At 44.8% G+C, this 17,481-nt stretch overlaps 1 protein-coding gene across 2 annotated transcripts in view; it reads right to left on the reverse strand.

Moving 5' to 3' along the window:
- LOC129818143 (rho guanine nucleotide exchange factor 28-like) overlaps positions 1-17,481 on the reverse strand; it is a 116,526-nt gene that overhangs the window by 25,116 nt on the left and 73,929 nt on the right. For both annotated transcript variants that reach the window (XM_055873780.1, XM_055873779.1), the window contains 12 exons: positions 17,252-17,307; positions 16,978-17,038; positions 16,634-16,772; positions 4,595-4,707; positions 4,285-4,425; positions 3,521-3,771; positions 3,068-3,193; positions 2,777-2,894; positions 1,878-2,138; positions 1,665-1,741; positions 811-989; positions 524-615 (listed from right to left, as the gene is read on the reverse strand). In XM_055873780.1, the coding sequence (XP_055729755.1) occupies positions 524-615; positions 811-989; positions 1,665-1,741; positions 1,878-2,138; positions 2,777-2,894; positions 3,068-3,193; positions 3,521-3,771; positions 4,285-4,425; positions 4,595-4,707; positions 16,634-16,772; positions 16,978-17,038; positions 17,252-17,307 (1,614 nt within the window). The remainder of the gene's footprint in view (positions 1-523; positions 616-810; positions 990-1,664; positions 1,742-1,877; positions 2,139-2,776; positions 2,895-3,067; positions 3,194-3,520; positions 3,772-4,284; positions 4,426-4,594; positions 4,708-16,633; positions 16,773-16,977; positions 17,039-17,251; positions 17,308-17,481) is intronic.

A 17,481-nucleotide genomic window follows, 5' to 3' on the forward strand; every position in this document is an offset into this window, starting at 1 on the left:
TGTTTTGCTTTTCGTGTTGTGTGTCTGCTTTTCATGTGTTCTGTAATTGACATGTGTATATAGACATGTATAGTGTAATTGCTGTTTATTGATGTGTTCATGCAGGGCTCTTCTGCAAAAGAGACCGTGGTCTTAGTATGACTCCCCGCTTAAATAAAGGTTAAACAAAATGAATAAACTATCATTAATATATCTGTAGCTTCTCCTACAGACTGAATCAGATTTGATGTTCCTGACTGTACAGGTTCTCTGACACAACAACAAAACAGAAATACATCACAGTAGTAATACACAATATCTCAGGCTCTGACAGAATAACAACACATACATTCAATAAATCACAATCAACACACAATATCTCAGGCTCTGATACAATAACACCACATACATTCGATAAATCATAATCAACACTCAGAAATCACACTGGAAAATCGCAGTAGCAGCGGTAATGCCAGTCACCAACAGATATAGAAGTAAAGGGAATATGACAGACAAGCTATATTTAGGTTATGGATATAAATACCCTGTAGTTTGTGTATCTTCTGGACTCTGGCCTCAGCTGTTCTTCTCTCCTCTTCTGACTCGTTAGTGTTCTCCTCCTCTTCCTCTGGACAGCTGGACAGACAGTTTTAGGCACACAGACACATCCACACACATAGAGAGAGAGGGAGAGAGAGAGCGAGAGAGAGAGCGAGAGAGAGAGAAAGAGAGAGAGAGAGAGAGAGAGAGAGAGAGAGAGAGAGAGAGAAAGAGAGCTAGAGAGAGACCCCCCACCCATACACTCCCACACCCCTCCCTCCCCTGACTGACCTCTCTACTGCCTCTCTGATTAGTCTCATCCAGGTGTTGCGTTCGTCTTTCGAGGAAGTGTGGACCTCGTACATCTCTGGCCCTGCGGCCGACGCACTGATCAGAAACATCCCTCTCTCCTCATTGGCTACCTCTCTGACGATCAGCTTCTGGAGAGAGATCACTGGGGGCTTCTGGTCCTGAGGAGCACAGACAGATAGAATGGGAGGATGACAGCATATTAGTAAAGTTAATGAAAGCAGAGGGCCAACATTCACAGATGTAGGGGATGACATGTCTTTTTGAGTCCCAATCCCCCATATAAGATTAGAGATTGTGTATTACTCCATCCAGGATGGACATGTCTTCAGATTTTTTCCCAACCCCTCCGATATAATAAAATGAAGAGCAGAGAGCAGTAGCCCAAAGCTATCAGACTTAGTCTAGAGGAACTGAATTGATGTGTAGAGTTTATTTTGTCTTATTCCATTAAAGTGATGCTCCAGAGGCTTTGTATAATTTCTGCCAGTAGTTCTGAAAGTAGTGCTCACGAGCCAAAACTGAAAATTGTGTCCTACGTCAATCATTTCATTTAGCAGATACTCTTATCCAGAGCAACTAAGGTTAAGTGCCTTGCTCAAGGGCACATGAACAGATTTTTCACCTAGTCGGCAAGGTGATTCGAAACCAGTGACTTTTCGGTTTCTGGCTCAACACTCTGACTTGCTAGGCTACCTACCGCCATGTTACGTCCTGCAATTCGTTTGATATGTTACGAATCCTAATTCGTACAATATGTAATGAATTTGTAAGTGCTTAAGATCCCGGACTGCATCTTTAACAGCAAATGACACAAGACCCTTTCATAGACATACCACAGCAGCAAATATGAACTTCTGGTCTTTCTCCTGGAAGAAGATCAATGTGTCTGTCAGAAGGAGAGCCATGACATCTGCAGAGATACCACACAAGACAGTTGTAAACAATTCAATCCATTATCAATATTATCATTAGTGTGAAATGGATTGATTGATTGACTGACTGATTGATTGTTTGGGTTGATTGATTGATTGACCAGTGTGTGAGACCTTTGAGTCGTCCGGTGGCGGTCTTCCACAGTAACGGGCCCTGGTGTTTGAGGGTCTGGTGTTTGAGGGTCCCCAGAACATCCTGCTTTCTGAAGGTGTGCCCGTTCTTCAGCTTGGCAAAGCTCCGATTCTCCATCCTGTTCAGGACATCCTGTAACCTCTGACCCTGCTCAAACTCACTGACCATCAGGTCAACTGCCGCGATCACTTCCTTGATCAGAACCAGAGCTCTGGAGAGGTCCATGTGCTCCTCACTGTCCGCTGAGAGAGGGAGAGGGGGAGGGAAGGGAGGGGGAGAGATAGAGAGAGAGGAAGGGGGAGAAAGAGAGAGAGAGAAAGAGAGAGAGAGAGAAAGAGAGAAAGAGAGAGAGAGAGAGAGAAAGAAAAAGAGAGAAAGAGAGAAAGAGAGAAAGAAAAAGAGAGAACGAGAGAAGAGAGAAGAGAGAAGAGAGAAGAGAGAAGAGAGAAGAGAGAGAGAGAGAGAGAGAGAAAAAGAGAGAAAGAAAAAGAGAGAAAGAGAGAAAGAGAGAGAGAGAGGAGAGAGAAGAGAGAGAGAGAGAGAGAGAGAGAGAGAGAGAGAGAGAGAGAGAGAGAGAGAGAGAGAGAGAGAGAGAGAGAGAGAAAGAAAATATTTTGGGCACATTGAAGTTGTAAGCGCAATACTATACATCCGGTTACCGTCATATCAGTATGGAAGTTATATTTCAAATACAGCACATTGTTGTCCTTTTTTCAAAGTCTTCATGTAATCTCTGACTGTAACTGTTACTGTAACTGCTGTATATTCGCACTGATAGCTGAGCTGTATGATAAAACTACCTGTCCAACATAAAACCAGCCTGTTCATGTTATCTGATCCTGACAGCAGAGGGCAGCAGAGCAAGGCGAGGCAGACTGACCCTGGGTGTACTGTAGAATCCTCTCCAGCAGAACAGGGTACTTAGTGATCCTCTGGGTCACCAACAAGATGCATTCTGGGATCTCTCTCCTCCGGACCAAATAGTTATTACTTTGTTGCTATAGAAACACAAAATCAACAATCAATCATTAGTCACAAGTGGAATATACAATATAACCACTTCTCAAGTTATCCTACATCGAGACATAACTTGTAGAGACAGATAACTCCTCAATACAACTTCTCAATCTTGCGACTTGAGTAGTCTTCTAAGCAGAAAAGCCAAACGTACCTTGATGAAGGTCTGAAATCGTTTGTTGTGCTGCTGCAACTCTTTGAAGAAGGTGACTGCCTCAGTGTGATGGCTGCAGAACTCTCCATACACCTGTTTCATCCTCTCTGCACTGTCTTCAGAAAACTGCACCAGAAATGGGAAGTTATTCAGTCAATCTAGATCCAACGTACTCAATCAGTCAAATAGAACATTAACGCCACAGTCATGTTTCCTTAGGTTGAATTACTGAATTACAGGAGAGTGAGTGGACATTGGCAATGTTTCAAACAGAAAAACAGCAATATCTGTATTTACCCAGGTTTTGTGGAGGTACTGATTCATTGTAATTCAGACTCAGCATGTATTTCTAGGGGTCATGAGGTCATTCTGTCTGCACAGATTCCATATGACTATATGAAAAAAGTTGCCACTAGTTTTTGTGTTACAAAGCACTTTATTTTAACAGCGCACCTGTTGCAACAGGATGTCTCCGATGCGTACTATGACATAGTTCCTGTCCCCGTGTGGCTTGGCGGAGCTGTGGCGGCGTTCCCTCATGGCGTTGAAGAGGTTGTGGTGGAGGAGGAGGAGTTCATCCAGACAAGGAAAGACACGGCCCACGGCGCCCGCATCCAACTGAACCTCCTCCCTCATCCCTCGCCGGAACACCTCAGCCATGATCCTCAGTGTCTGGAGGTGGTGCATCTCTGTCTGCATCAACTCTGAGAGGACACACACACAGTCAGTGGAGGCTGCTGAGGGGAGGAAGGCTCATAATAATGGCTAGAACGGAGCGAATGAAATGGCATCAAACACAAGGAAAACATGTGTTTGATGTATTTGATACCATTCCATTCATTCCGCTCCAGCCATCACCACGAGCCCGTCCTCCACAATAAATATGCCACCAACCTCCTGTGCACACAGTGCAAGATTGAGATCGACTACATTGCAGTCTGCCAGCGCATAATCACTGATCTACAAATCATCTTGCATCCAAACTAACTGCTCATTATGTGATCAATATTAGCAATACCTCGCCCCTCAAACATGCTGGCACATACGCACATACACACAGTCCAATTACCCACCTTTCCAAGATGACAAAGGTTTCTGTAGACCAACTTTCCTATGCTTTGCCCCTTAACATTTCAGCACTCATTACTCATTTATAACTCACTAACTGTATTACAAAACAGCTGGATTCATTACATATGAACGCAGTGTTTTCTCACCATAGATAACATCCTGTCTCTTGACTACCCGTTTGTCCTGCTTCTTACAGAACATGTGTTCCACCGTCAGACTCCAAGACTCAGCCTCGTAGTCTAGAGCATCAGCATCCAGGTCACTATGGAGACTAGCGTCCACACAGTCTACATGGGGAGTGGAAGGACAAACTGTAAGAAAGACATGAATCATAGGTCTCTTTCTAACACCTGTTCATCATCATTCCTCTGCATTTCCAATGGAAAATGGTTTGACACAAAATGGACAGCATTGACTGTCTGTATTGTCCCTTCTGGGTTCCCATCCCTGCAGTACCTTCTCCGACGGAGGAGTCAGTGGACGTGGACGACTCAGGGGTCTGCAGAAGCTCCTCTGATTGGCCAGGACACCACCTGCTGTCAGACTCCGCCTCTGGACTCTCGCTAAGCCTGCCGGGACAGTGACAATGTGTCAATAACATACAGTAAGTATCATCCCAAAAAATCATAATCACAATCTTACTGTAATATACTGAGAGTGAGTGAGAGATAGACAGAGAGAGAGAGAAAGATAGATAGTTAGGGAGAGTAGGAGACAGAGAGAGGGAGAGAGAGAGAGAGAGAGAGAGAGAGAGAGAGAGAGAGAGAGAGAGAGAGAGAGAGAGAGAGAGAGAGAGAGAGAGAGAGAGAGAGAGAGAGAGAGAGAGAGAGAGAGAGAGAGAGAGAGAGAGCAACGGGTACCCTGCCCAGACAAGCGAGACACCCTCCCAGACCTGCAAGGACCCCATGGACCTGCACCTAGAAGAGCCCCACCGAGAGGACCCCCGCCGAGAGGACCTACATCCAGACCACATTACCAACAGGCACATCAACTCTCCCACACCCCCACCCTAATCAGTTAACACCCAACAAAACCAACAACTCATATAGGTCCCCCCAGATCAGCCCTGAGCCCCCCCTTTCCCTCCCAAGCCCGTACCATGCCCCCAACCCCCACAATGACCAACTCAAAATGATAAACACACATCCAGTACGCCCAGGCCGTGAGCAGCGCAACAGGGACAAACCCCACTCCTACACACACCCAAGTCCCATCCTGTGACACTCAGTATGCTCTGCTCAAACCTACTGTAATGGTGCGGGCCTAAACCACACAAATAACAACACTGGACACTATGGAACACAAAGCTTTCACTATCTCGTCCTGGAATAGACAAGGTCTGAGGTCTCTGCTTATGGCCTAAAGAGCAGGAACCCAGGGGGTATGCTCAGGGGGTATGCTAATTTGGTATAGAGCAGACCTACCCCACTTTATTAAATTAGTCAAAACATGAACATTTTACATCTGGCTATAAATTAATAAGGAAATGATCTCAACAGAGAAAAATGTCCTCATGTGTGCTACCTATATCCCCCCAATAGAATCCCCACACTTTAATGAAGATGGCTTCTCCATCCTAAAGGGAGAGGTCAATCATGTCTAGGCCTAGGGACACGTACTAGTCTGAGAACCTGACATTCTCAGCACACGGGGACAAACACCAACCTGGAGGTGACAGCATTCCCTCCCAAATATGCCCCCCTAGACACAACTATGACAAAACAACCAACAAAAATGGGGCACAACTCTTGTCTCTACATAGTCAATGGTACGTAGGCTTCAGGGGGACTCCTATAGTAGGTACACTTACAGCTCATCCCCTGGCAGTTTGTACTATAGATTTCTTTATCACAGACCTCAACCCGAGTCTCTCAGAGCGTTCACAGTCAGCCCACTAACACCCCTATCAGATCACAGAAAAATCACAGCCTACTTGAACAAAGGAATAATTATGAGGCCTCAAAGCTGAACAAACTGCATACTATTAAGAAACGCTGTAGATTGGAGGAACGAAGTGTAGAAACGTACCAAAAAACAATTAGGCAACAACTTATTCAATCGCTTTTCAAATCAAATCAAATCAAATCACATTTTATTTGTCACATACACATGGTTAGCAGATGTTAATGCGAGTGTAGTGAAATGCTTGTGCTTCTAGTTCCGACAATGCAGTAATAACCAACGAGTAATCTAACCTAACAATTCCACAACTACTAACTTATACACACAAGTGTAAATGGATAAAGAATATGTACATAAAGATATATGAATGAGTGATGGTACAGAACGGCATAGGCAAGATGCAGTAGATGGTATAGAGTACAGTATATACATATGAGATGAGTAATGTAGGGTATATAAACATAAAGTGGCATAGTTTAAAGTGGCTAGTGATACATGTATTACATAAAGATGGCAAGATGCAGTAGATGATATAGATCACAGTATTTACATATATATTATATTAAGTGGCATTGGTTAAAGTGGCTAGTGTTACATTTTTGATCAATTTCCATCAATTTCCATTATTAAAGTGAGCTGGAGTTGAGTCAGTATGTTGGCAGCAGCCACTCGATGTTAGTGGTGGCTGTTTAACAGTCTGATGGCCTTGAGATAGAAGCTGTTTTGCAGTCTCTTAGACAACTTCCTGGGTAAAACATTTCACTGCAATAGTGAAGTTGCAAACTTGGCAGTAGAAAGCCTAAACTGTATATTATTTGACCTTTCAGCTTCCCTATCAAATCTAAAAATGTCAAGCAGACAACCTAAGAAAATTAACAACATTGACAAATGGTTTGATGAAGAAGGCAAAACCCCATGAAAGAAACTGATAAACATATCCAACCAAAACCTGAAACTATGCCTTCACTATGGTGAAACACTAAAACAATATAGAAACACAATAAGAAAAAAGAAGGAACAACATGTCAGAAGTCAGCTTTGGAAAAATAAACCAACAACAACACGAAGCCCTACCTATTCTAAAAAGAGATGTATGGATAAACCACTTCTCAAATCTTTTCGGCTCAATAACAAAGAACAAACAGAAAAAAACATATACAAGATCAACTAAAAATCTTAGAATCAACTATTAAAAATTCCTAGATCCCACTGGATTCTCCAATTACATTGAATGAACTACAGGTCAAAATGCAAATCCTCCAACCCAAAAAACTTACAGACCACAAATTTAAATTGGCTATTCTTAAACTCTTTAGCGTCATATTCAGCTCTGGCATCTTCCCCAATATTTGGAACCGAGAACTGACCACCCCAATCCACAAATATGGACACAAATTTGACCCCAACAATTACCTTGGAATCTGCGTCAACAGCAATCTCTGAAAAATCATCAACAGCAGACTCCAAAATTTCCTCAGTGAAAACAATCGTGAGCAAATATCAAATTGTCTTCTTTCCAAAATACAGTAGGACAGACCACGTATACACCCTGCACATCCTTATTGACAAACAAACAAAACATAGCAAAACAAAAGCAAAGTCTTCTCATGCTTTGTTGATTTCAAAAAACCTTTTGACTCAATTTGGCATGAGGGTATGCTATACAAAATGATGGAAAGAGGTGTTGGGGTAAAAACATATGACATTACAAAATCAATGTACACAAACAACAAGTGTGCAGTTAATATTGGCAATAAACACACACATTTCTTTCCTCAGAGATGCAGCTTGAAACCCACCCTCTTCAACATATGAACTCAGCAAAAAAAGAAACGTGCCTTTTTCAGGACCCTGTCTTTCAAAGATAATTCGTAAAAATCCAAATCCAAATAAAAATCACAGATCTTCATTGTAAAGGGTTTAAACACTCTTTCCCATGAACCATAAACATTTAATGAACATGCACCTGTGGAACGGTCGTTAAGACACAGGATGGCAACAGCAACTGCCTGAGTTACACCAGGAACGCACAATCCCTCCATCAGTGCTCAGACTGTCTGCAATAGGCTGAGAGAGGCTGGACTGAGGGCTTGTAGGCCTGTTGTAAGGCAGGTCCTCACCAGACATCACCGGCAACAACATCGCCTATGGGCACAAACCCAACTTCGCTGGACCAGACAGGACTGGCAAAAAGTGCTCTTCACTGACGAGTCGCGGTTTTGTCTCACCAGGGGTGTTGGTCGGATTCGCGTTTATCGTCAAAGGAATGAGCGTTACACCGAGGCCTGTACTCTGGAGCGGGATCGATTTGGAGGTGGAGGGTCTGTCATGGTCTGGGGCGGTGTGTCACAGCATCATCAGACTGAGCTTGTTGTCATTGCAGGCAATCTCAATGCTGTGTGTTACAGGGAAGACATCCTTCTCCCTCATGTGGTTCCCCTCCTGCAGGCTCATCCTGACATGACCCTCCAGCATGACAATGCCACAAGCCAAACTGCTCGTTCTGTGTGTGATTTCCTGCAAGAAAGGAATGTCAGTGTTCTGCCATGGCCAGCGAAGAGCCCAGATCTCAGTCCCATTTAGCACGTCTGGAACCTGTTGGATCGGAGGGTGAGGGCTAGGGCCATTCCCCCCAGAAATGTCCAGGAACTTGCAGGTGCCTTGGTGGAAGAGTGGGGTAACATCTCACAGCAAGAACTGGCAAATCAGGTGCAGTCCATGAGGAGGAGATGCACTGCAGTACTTAATGCAGCTGGTGGCCACACAGATACCGACTGTTACTTTTGATTTTGACCCCCCCCCCTTTGTTCAGGGACACATTATTCAATTTCTGTTAGACACATATCTGTGGAACTTGTTCAGTTTATGTCTCAGTTGTTGAATCTTGTTATGTTCAAACAAATATTTGTTACGTTTGCTGAGAATAAACGCAGTTGACAGTGAGAGAACATTTATTTTTTTGCTGAGTTTATATAAATTAATTGGCGAGAGCACTAGAACAGTCTGCAGCACCCGGCCTCACCCTACTGGACTCGGAAATCAAATGTCTACTGTTTGCAGATAATCTGGTGCTTCTGTCCCCAACCAATGAGGGCCTACAGCAGCACTTAGATCTTCTGCACAGATTATGTCAGGCTTGGGCCCTGACAGTGAATCTCAGTAAGACAAAAATGTTCCAAAAAGGTCCAGTAGCCAGGACAACAAATACAAATTCTAGACACAGTTGCCCTAGAGCACACAATGGTACAAACACACAATTGAGACTCTGCAGCAATGCAAAACTCCAAACAATGCATGCAGCACAGAATTAGGAATATACTTGCTATTTATCAAAATCCAGAAAAGAGCTGTTCAATTCCACAACCACCGAAAAGGAAGAGATGCCCACACATTCCACCACAAAGCCCTCAACTACAGAGAGATGAGCATAGAGAAGAGTCCTCGCCAGCAGGTTCTGTGGCTTTGTTCACAAACACAAACAGACCCCACAGAGGCCCAGGACAGCAACACAGACCCAACCAAATTATGAGAAAGCACTGTAGCATGTCTTCTTTCTCCAGGTCTGACTATGGCGGCCTCTCTCAATAGCAAGGCTATGCTCACTGTACATAGTCAATGACTTTGGGTCAGTCACAATGGTCAGGTATTCTGCCACTGTGTATTCTCTGTTTAGGCCCAGATAGCATTCCAATTTGCTCAGTTTTTTGGTTGAATCTTTCCAGTGTGTCATATAGTTATCCTTTGGCTTTCTCATAATTTGGTTGGGTCTGTGTTAATGTGTGTTAATAAGGCTGTAACGTAAAAAATTGTTGGAAAAAAGGGGTCTGAATACTTTCCAAATGCACTGTAGCCTGTCTTCTTTCTCCAGGTCTGACTATGGCGGCCTCTCTCAATAGCAAGGCTATGCTCACTGTACATAGTCAATGACTTTGGGTTATTATGGGGTACTGAATGTAGATTGCTGAGGATTTAAAAATATATATATATATTAGAATAAGGCTATAACATAACAAAATGTGCAAAAAGTCAAGGGGTCTGAATACTTTCCAAAGGCACTCTATGTGCCCACTGCCCACAAAATGAGGTGGAAACTGAGCTGCACTTCCTAAGCTCCTGTAAAATGTATAACCACATTAGAGATACATCAGGGCATAAAATGTACGTTTTGGTCCACCTGCCATTGTGGCCGGTAGATCAAAAAATCTACCAGCCACTCAGATTCTTTCCCAGCCAACATATTTTTTTGCCGCTAAATTTATTTGCGATATGAGGAGGCAGCACGGCAGCGCGACAGATACGAGAGGCAGCCCCATAAAATATTTTTTTGGGGGGGTGGGGGGGGGGCTAAAGAGGAGTGTGGCTAAGCCAGGTAGCAGACCTGAGCGCACTCCTCATGCTTATCATCAGCAGCGTGTTACTGGTCAGGCACCGTGTTATGCAGTTAAGCGCACGGTGTCGCCAGTGCGTGCCCATAGCCCGGTGCGCTATAGGGCAGCCCCCCGAAAGTGTCATGTGAGTGTGGGCATCCAGCCAGGGCGTATTGTGCCTGCTCAGCGTGTCTGGTCTCCGGTACGCAGTTTCGGTCTGCGTGCTGTGTCTCCGGGGTGCTGGGAGGGTGCAGTGCGTCCTATGCCTACGCTCCGCTCGTACCGGGCAAATGTGGGAGTGGAGCCTAAGAGAGAGGTGCGCGTAGTAGGCACTAGATCTCCAGTGCTCACCCACAGCCCGGTTCAACCTGTGCCTGCACTCTGGAGGGTCCGGGCTGGAGTAGTATTCCAGCCTGGGGGAGTGGTGCCAAGGCTGCGCACCAGAGCTCCAGTGCTCCCCCACAGCCCGGTCCTTCAGGTGCCTCCTCTTAACACCAAGCCTCCTGTAGGTCTCTCCAGCCTGGTGGGTCCTGTGGCAGCCCCACGCACCAGGCTGTCTCTCCGTCTCCTCCCTACAGGTGTGCACGTCTGCCCAGTGCCGCCTGCGCTATCCGTCTGCCCAGAGCCGCCTGCGCTATCCGTCTGCCCAGAGCCGCCTGCGCTATCCGTCTGCCCAAAGCCGCCTGCGCTATCCGTCTGCCCAGTGCCGCCTGCACTGCCCGTCTGTCCTGAGCCTTCAATGCCGCCCGTCTGTCCTGAGCCTTCAGAGCCGTCCGTCAGTCAGGAGCCGCTAGAGCCGTCCGTCAGCCATGACCTGCCAGAGCCATCAGCCAGCCATGACCTGCCAGAGCCGTCACTCAGTCCGGTGCTGCCCCTCAGTCCGGTGCTGCCCCTCAGTCCGGTGGGGTTTATATGGAGGGTCGACATTAAAAGGAGGCCACGGAAGCGGGGATTAACTATGGTGGGGTGGGGACCACGTCCAGAGCCAGAGCCGGCACCGTGGACAGATGCCCACCCAAACCCTCCCCTATAGGTTAAGGTTTTGCGGCCGGAGTCCGCACCTTGGGGGGGGGGGGGGGCAACTGTCACATTCCTGACCATATTTCCTTTGTTTTGTCTTTGTTTAGTTGGTCAGAACGTGAGCTGGGTGGGCATTCTATGTTATGTGTTTCTATGTTGGGTTCATTGTTAATTAGCCTGATATGGTTCTCAATCAGGGGCAGGTGTTTTACGTTTCCTCTGATTGAGAACCATATTATGGTAGGCTGTCCACACTGTTTGTTTGTGGGTGATTGTTCCTGTGTCAGTGTTTGTACCACACGGGACTGTTTCGTTTCGTTCGTTCGTTCGTTCGTGTGTTCCTTCCTGTTCGTGCGTTCATGTGTTTTGTTCTCAAGTTCAGGTCTGTTCACGTCGTTTGTTATTTTGTAGTTTGTTCAAGTGTTTTTCGTCTTCGTTTAAATAAACGAGATTATGTCTTCACAATACGATGCATTTTGGTCCAATCCTTGCTCCTCCTCAGAAGAGGAGAAAGACGAGCGTTACAGATGGCTTTCACTTCAGCAGTAATAAATTCATGAACTTATTTGAGGAAAAGATCATGATCATTAGAAAGCAAATTACGGAATCCTCTTTAAATCTGCGTATTCCTCCAATGCTCAGCTGTCCTGAGTCTGCACAACTCTGCCAGGACCTAGGTTCAAGGGAGACACTCAAGTGTTTTAGTACTATATCTCTTGACACAATGATGAAAATAATCATGGCCTCTAAACCTTCAAGCTGCATACTGGACCCTATCCCAACTAAACTACTGAAAGAGCTGCTTCCTATGCTTGGCCCTCCTATGTTGAACATAATAAACGGCTCTCTATCCACCGGATGTGTACCAAACTCACTAAAAGTGGCAGTAATAAAGCCTCTCTTGAAAAAGCCAAACCTTGACCCAGAAAATATAAAAAACTATCGGCCTATATCGAATCTTCCCTTCCTCTCAATTTAAAAAAAAAAAGCTGCAGCAACTCACTGCCTTCCTGAAGACAAACAATGTATACGAAATGCTTCAGTCTGGTTTAAGACCCCACCATAGCACTGAGACTGCACTTGTGAAGGTGGTAAATGACCTTTTAATGGCGTCAGACCGAGGCTCTGCATCTGTCCTCGTGCTCCTAGACCTTAGTGCTGCTTTTGATACCATCGATCACCCCATTCTTTTGGAGAGATTGGAAACCCAAATTGGTCTACACGGACAAGTTCTGGCCTGGTTTAGATCTTATCTGTCGGAAAGATATCAGTTTGTCTCTGTGAATGGTTTGTCCTCTGACAAATCAACTGTAAATTTCAGTTTTCCTCAAGGTTCCATTTTAGGACCACTATTGTTTTCACTATATATTTGACCTCTTGGGGATGTCATTCGAAAACATAATGTTAACTTTCACTGCTATACGGATGACACAGAAGCCTGTGTTTCAGACATAAGGAAGTGGATGGCTGCAAACGGACAAAACAGAGATATTTGTTCTAGGTCCCAAGAAACAAAGAGATCTTCTGTTGAATCTGACAATTCATCTTGATGGTTGTACAGTCGTCTCAAATAAAACTGTGAAGGACCTCGGCATTACTCTGGACCCTGATCTCTATTTTGACGAACATATCAAGACTGTTTCAAGGACAGCTTTTTTCCATCTACGTAACATTGCAAAAATCAGAATCTTTCTGTCCAAAAATGATGCCGAAAAATGTATCCATGCTTTTGTTACTGCAATGCTCTACTTTCCAGCTACCTGGATAAAGCACTAAATAAACTTCAGTTAGTGCTAAATACGGCTGCTAGAATCCTGACTAGAACCAAACAATTTGATTATATTACTCCAGTGCTAGCCTCCCTACACTGGCTTCCTATTAAGGCAAGGGCTGATTTCAAGGTTTTACTGTTAACCTACAAAGCATTACATGGGTTTGCTCCTACCTATCTTTACGATTTGGTCCTGCCTTACATACCTACACGTACGCTACGGTCACAAAACGCAGGCCTCCTAATTGTCCCAAGAATTTCTAAGCAAACAGCTGGAGGTAGGGCTTTCTCCTATAGAGCTCCCTTTTTATGGAATGATCTGCCTACCCATGTGAGAGACGCAGACTCGGTCTCAACCTTTAAGTCTTTACTGAAGACTCATCTCTTCACTCAGTCATATGATTGAGTGTAGTCTGGCCCAGGAGTGTGAAGGTGAACGGAAAGGCTCTGGATCAACAAACCGCCCTTGCTGTCTCTGCCTGGCCGGTTCCCCTCTCTCCACTGGGATTCTCTGCCTCTAACCCTATTACAGGGGCTGAGTCACTGGCTTACTGGTGCTCTTCCATGCCGTCCCTAGGAGGGGAGCGTCACTTGAGTGGGTTGAGTCACTGACGGGATCTTCCTGTCTGGGTTGCCCCCCCCTTGGGTTGTGCCGTGGCTGAGATTTTTGTGGGCTATACTCGGCCTTGTCTCAGGATGGTAAGTTGGTGGTTGAAGATATCCCTCTAGTGGTGTGGGGGCTGTGCTTTGGGAAAGTGGGTGGGGTTATATCCTGCCTGTTTGGCCCTGTCCGGGGGTATCATCGGATGGGGCCACAGTGTCTCCTGACCCTTCCTGTCTCAGCCTCCAGTATTTATGCTGCAGTAGTTTATGTGTCGGGGGGCTAGGGTCAGTCTGTTATATCTGGAGTACTTCTCCTGTCTTATCCGGTGTCCTGTGAGAATTTAAGTATGCTCTCCTAATTCTCTCTTTCTTTCTTTCTTTCTTTCTCTCGGAGGACCTGAGTCCTAGGAGCATGCCTCAGGACTACCTGGCATGATGACTCCTTGCTGTCCCCAGTCCACCTGGCCGTGCTGCTGCTCCAGTTTCAACTGTTCTGCCTGCGGCTATGGAACCCTAACCTGTTCACCGGACGTGCTACCTGTCCCAGACCTGCTTTTTTTCAACTCTCTAGAGACAGCAGGAGCGGTAGAGATACTCTTAATGATCGGCTATGAAAAGCCAACTGACATTTCCTCCTGAGGTGCTGACTTGTTGCACCCTCGACAACTACTGTGATTTATTATTATTTGACCATGCTGGTCATTTATGAACATTTGAACATCTTGGCCATGTTCTGTTATAATCTCCACACGGCACAGCCAGAAGAGGACTGGCCACCCCTCATAGCCTGGTTCCTCTCTAGGTTTCTTCCTAGGTTTTGGCCTTTCTAGGGAGTTTTTCCTAGCCACTATGCTTCCACACCTGCATTGCTTGCTGTTTGGGGTTTTAGGCTGCGTTTATGTACAGCACTTCAAGATATCAGCTGATGTAAGAAGGGCTGTATAAATAAATGTTATTTGATTTGATTTATTGTAAAGTGGAAACGTCTAGGAGCAACAACAGCTCAGCCGAGAAGTGGTAGGCTACAAAAATGTTCACCTGCCCCTTTAAGGGCAGGAGGTTACTGTGGTAGCATGACTAGAGTCATGTTTGTGCCTGTGAGATTGAGTCTGACTTGTAGCATCATTGTTTTCTCTTCCCTAACAGTTGAAACGCAAACATTGAAAAACAACCTAGCTTGTGAACAAAACAATGTAAATAGCCCAAGAAACACAAGAACAAAGTCTCACTTTCCTTTCAAGTAAATTAGACCAACTTTTATGCCTGTGGACAGCACTTCTAAAAATGTATCTTTCACAGCTCTTCACTTACGCACAGCCCCCAGCCAGGCAGTGTTGCAGTGCGAGGTGAAATAGGCTATATAGGATTCACAGTTCTTTGACTCTTTAATTTACCAGCTATGAAACAAAACGGCAGAAATACTTTGAAAACAGCTACTGCAGTATTTATTTTACTATAAATGTGATCATACTTAACTGTTTTTATTCACAAAAGTGTGAGTGAAATGCTCGCACTGTGGAGCCCTGACCATCCGCCAACGTGGCTGGTGAAATAGACATCTTACACGCTAATGCCAAAATCTACCCGCATGTGGCAGGTGGCGGGTGTTTATTTTAGGCCCTGGATACATATTTCCCACAGATCACACAGACCCACAAATCAAACATTGATAAACTCCCATATCTGTTAGGCGAAACACTGCAGTGTGCAATCACAGCACCACAAACAACACTGTAAATTACAACAATATTGATCCCCTACTATTCATACTACAACTATTTGCCCATTGCTAAAACTTGAAGTGTCTTTATCTTTTTTAAACCTTTTTGAATGCAATATTTACTGTTAAAATATTTCACTTGCTTTGGCAATGTAAACATGTTTCCCATGCCAATAAATCCTGTTTGAATTGAATTGAATTGAGAGAGAGAGACATAGGATGTAACGCTCATCGTAATCCTCCTCGTCTGAGGAGGAGCAAGGATCGGACCAAAGCGCAGCGTGGTTTGAATACATACTTTAATATTTAAACGAAGACGAAAAACACTTGACAAAATACAAAACAATAAACGACGTGAACAAACGAACGAAAACAGTACCGTGTGGCGAACAAACACAGACACGGCAACAATCACCCACAAACAAACATTGAAAACAGCCTACCTTAATATGGTTCCCAATCAGAGACAATGACAAACACCTGCCTCTGATTGAGAACCATATTAGGCCAAACGAACAAACCTAAACATAGAAACAAATAACATAGTCTGCCCACCCCAACTCACGCCCTGACCATACTAAATAAAGACAAAACAAGGGAAATAAGGTCAGGAACGTGACATAGGGAGAGTGAGAGAAAGAGAGAGAGAGTTATAGAGAGGGGGGGGGGGGGAGAGTTACAGAGAGAGAGAGAGAGTGATAGAGAGAGGGGGGGTGAGAGGGTACACAGAGAGAGAGGGCAGAGAGATAGAGTGAGAGAGAGGGGTGGAGAGAGAGAGAACCATAGAAAACAGAAAAGGAGAAAATCCTATATCTATCCTATATCTAAACTTTGTGACATATTAGCTGCAAAATATGTAGCTGACACACCCGTAGGGACAGCCAGTGGATTGACAAACCAGAAAATTAACATTGCATTCATTATTGTCCTCATTCATTTCTTACTGTATGGTCCTGTTAATTGTTATTACTAATTGAGTATTATTATTTTTCCTATAATTATCTATCTGCGTCATCAATGATTTGATATGTGTCTATATGTTTGCTTTGGCAATCTATGTATGTGTATAAAGCCTTTTGAATTTATTTGAGAGAGAGAGATGCTGAGCTGACCTGTCTGTGGCAGAAGGGACACTCCTGGAGAGGGGGTTGGGGAGGGAGGCTGTTTCCCTCTTGTCCCTCTGGCTCATCATAGGTAGAGAGTCTGAGGTGGAGATCGGACATGGAGAGGGACTGTCTCGCACTGTGAAGTCTGGACGAGGAGAGGAGATGAGAGGAGAGGAGAGGAGAGGAGAGGAGAGGAGAGGAGAGAAAGTAGAGGGGAGAGAGGAGAAGAGAGGAAAGGAGAAGAGAGAGGAATGTTATTGTTTCAGGATTCCTTCCTCTGAGTGCTTCACGGGATGACAACAACAAGCCATGACATCAATGACCTTTGGACTGTGTGACGTAATACTCACTCTGCGGGAGGGATGCTGTTCGGTTCTTCACCATAGTCACTGCATACTTATCCTGAAGTTTCTGAAGTTTTAATACAAAGATTTACAAAAAGGAGTCCAGTAGGACACCAGAGAATTAAACATTCCAGCTAGATCTCTTCGTTCAACAAAGAGAGATGAGTAGAAGATGTGTCACTGGACTAGTTTACCATTAACACACCCCAATGTTTATGCGTGTGGTTGTGGGGCAGAGGTTCACACACACACACATACACACACACAGGCTGGAACTCACCTTTAGACACGGGGGAGCAGAGTCCTTACAACCCTTATGGACCATGACTGTACAACCTGAGGGAGAGAGGGATATTTCCATATATAGAGATATCAACCACCAGGATGGAAATATAATAACTACATGAATGAATGAATTGGAATTCTGATATCTTCCCCTAAAATGTGGATCTTTGCAATTATAAACTATTTGGTATCTATGTTGAATACAAAGAAAGCCTATGGATACAT

This window comes from Salvelinus fontinalis, chromosome 21 (genome assembly GCF_029448725.1).
Source record: "Salvelinus fontinalis isolate EN_2023a chromosome 21, ASM2944872v1, whole genome shotgun sequence".
Taxonomy (NCBI): Eukaryota; Metazoa; Chordata; class Actinopteri; order Salmoniformes; family Salmonidae; genus Salvelinus; species Salvelinus fontinalis.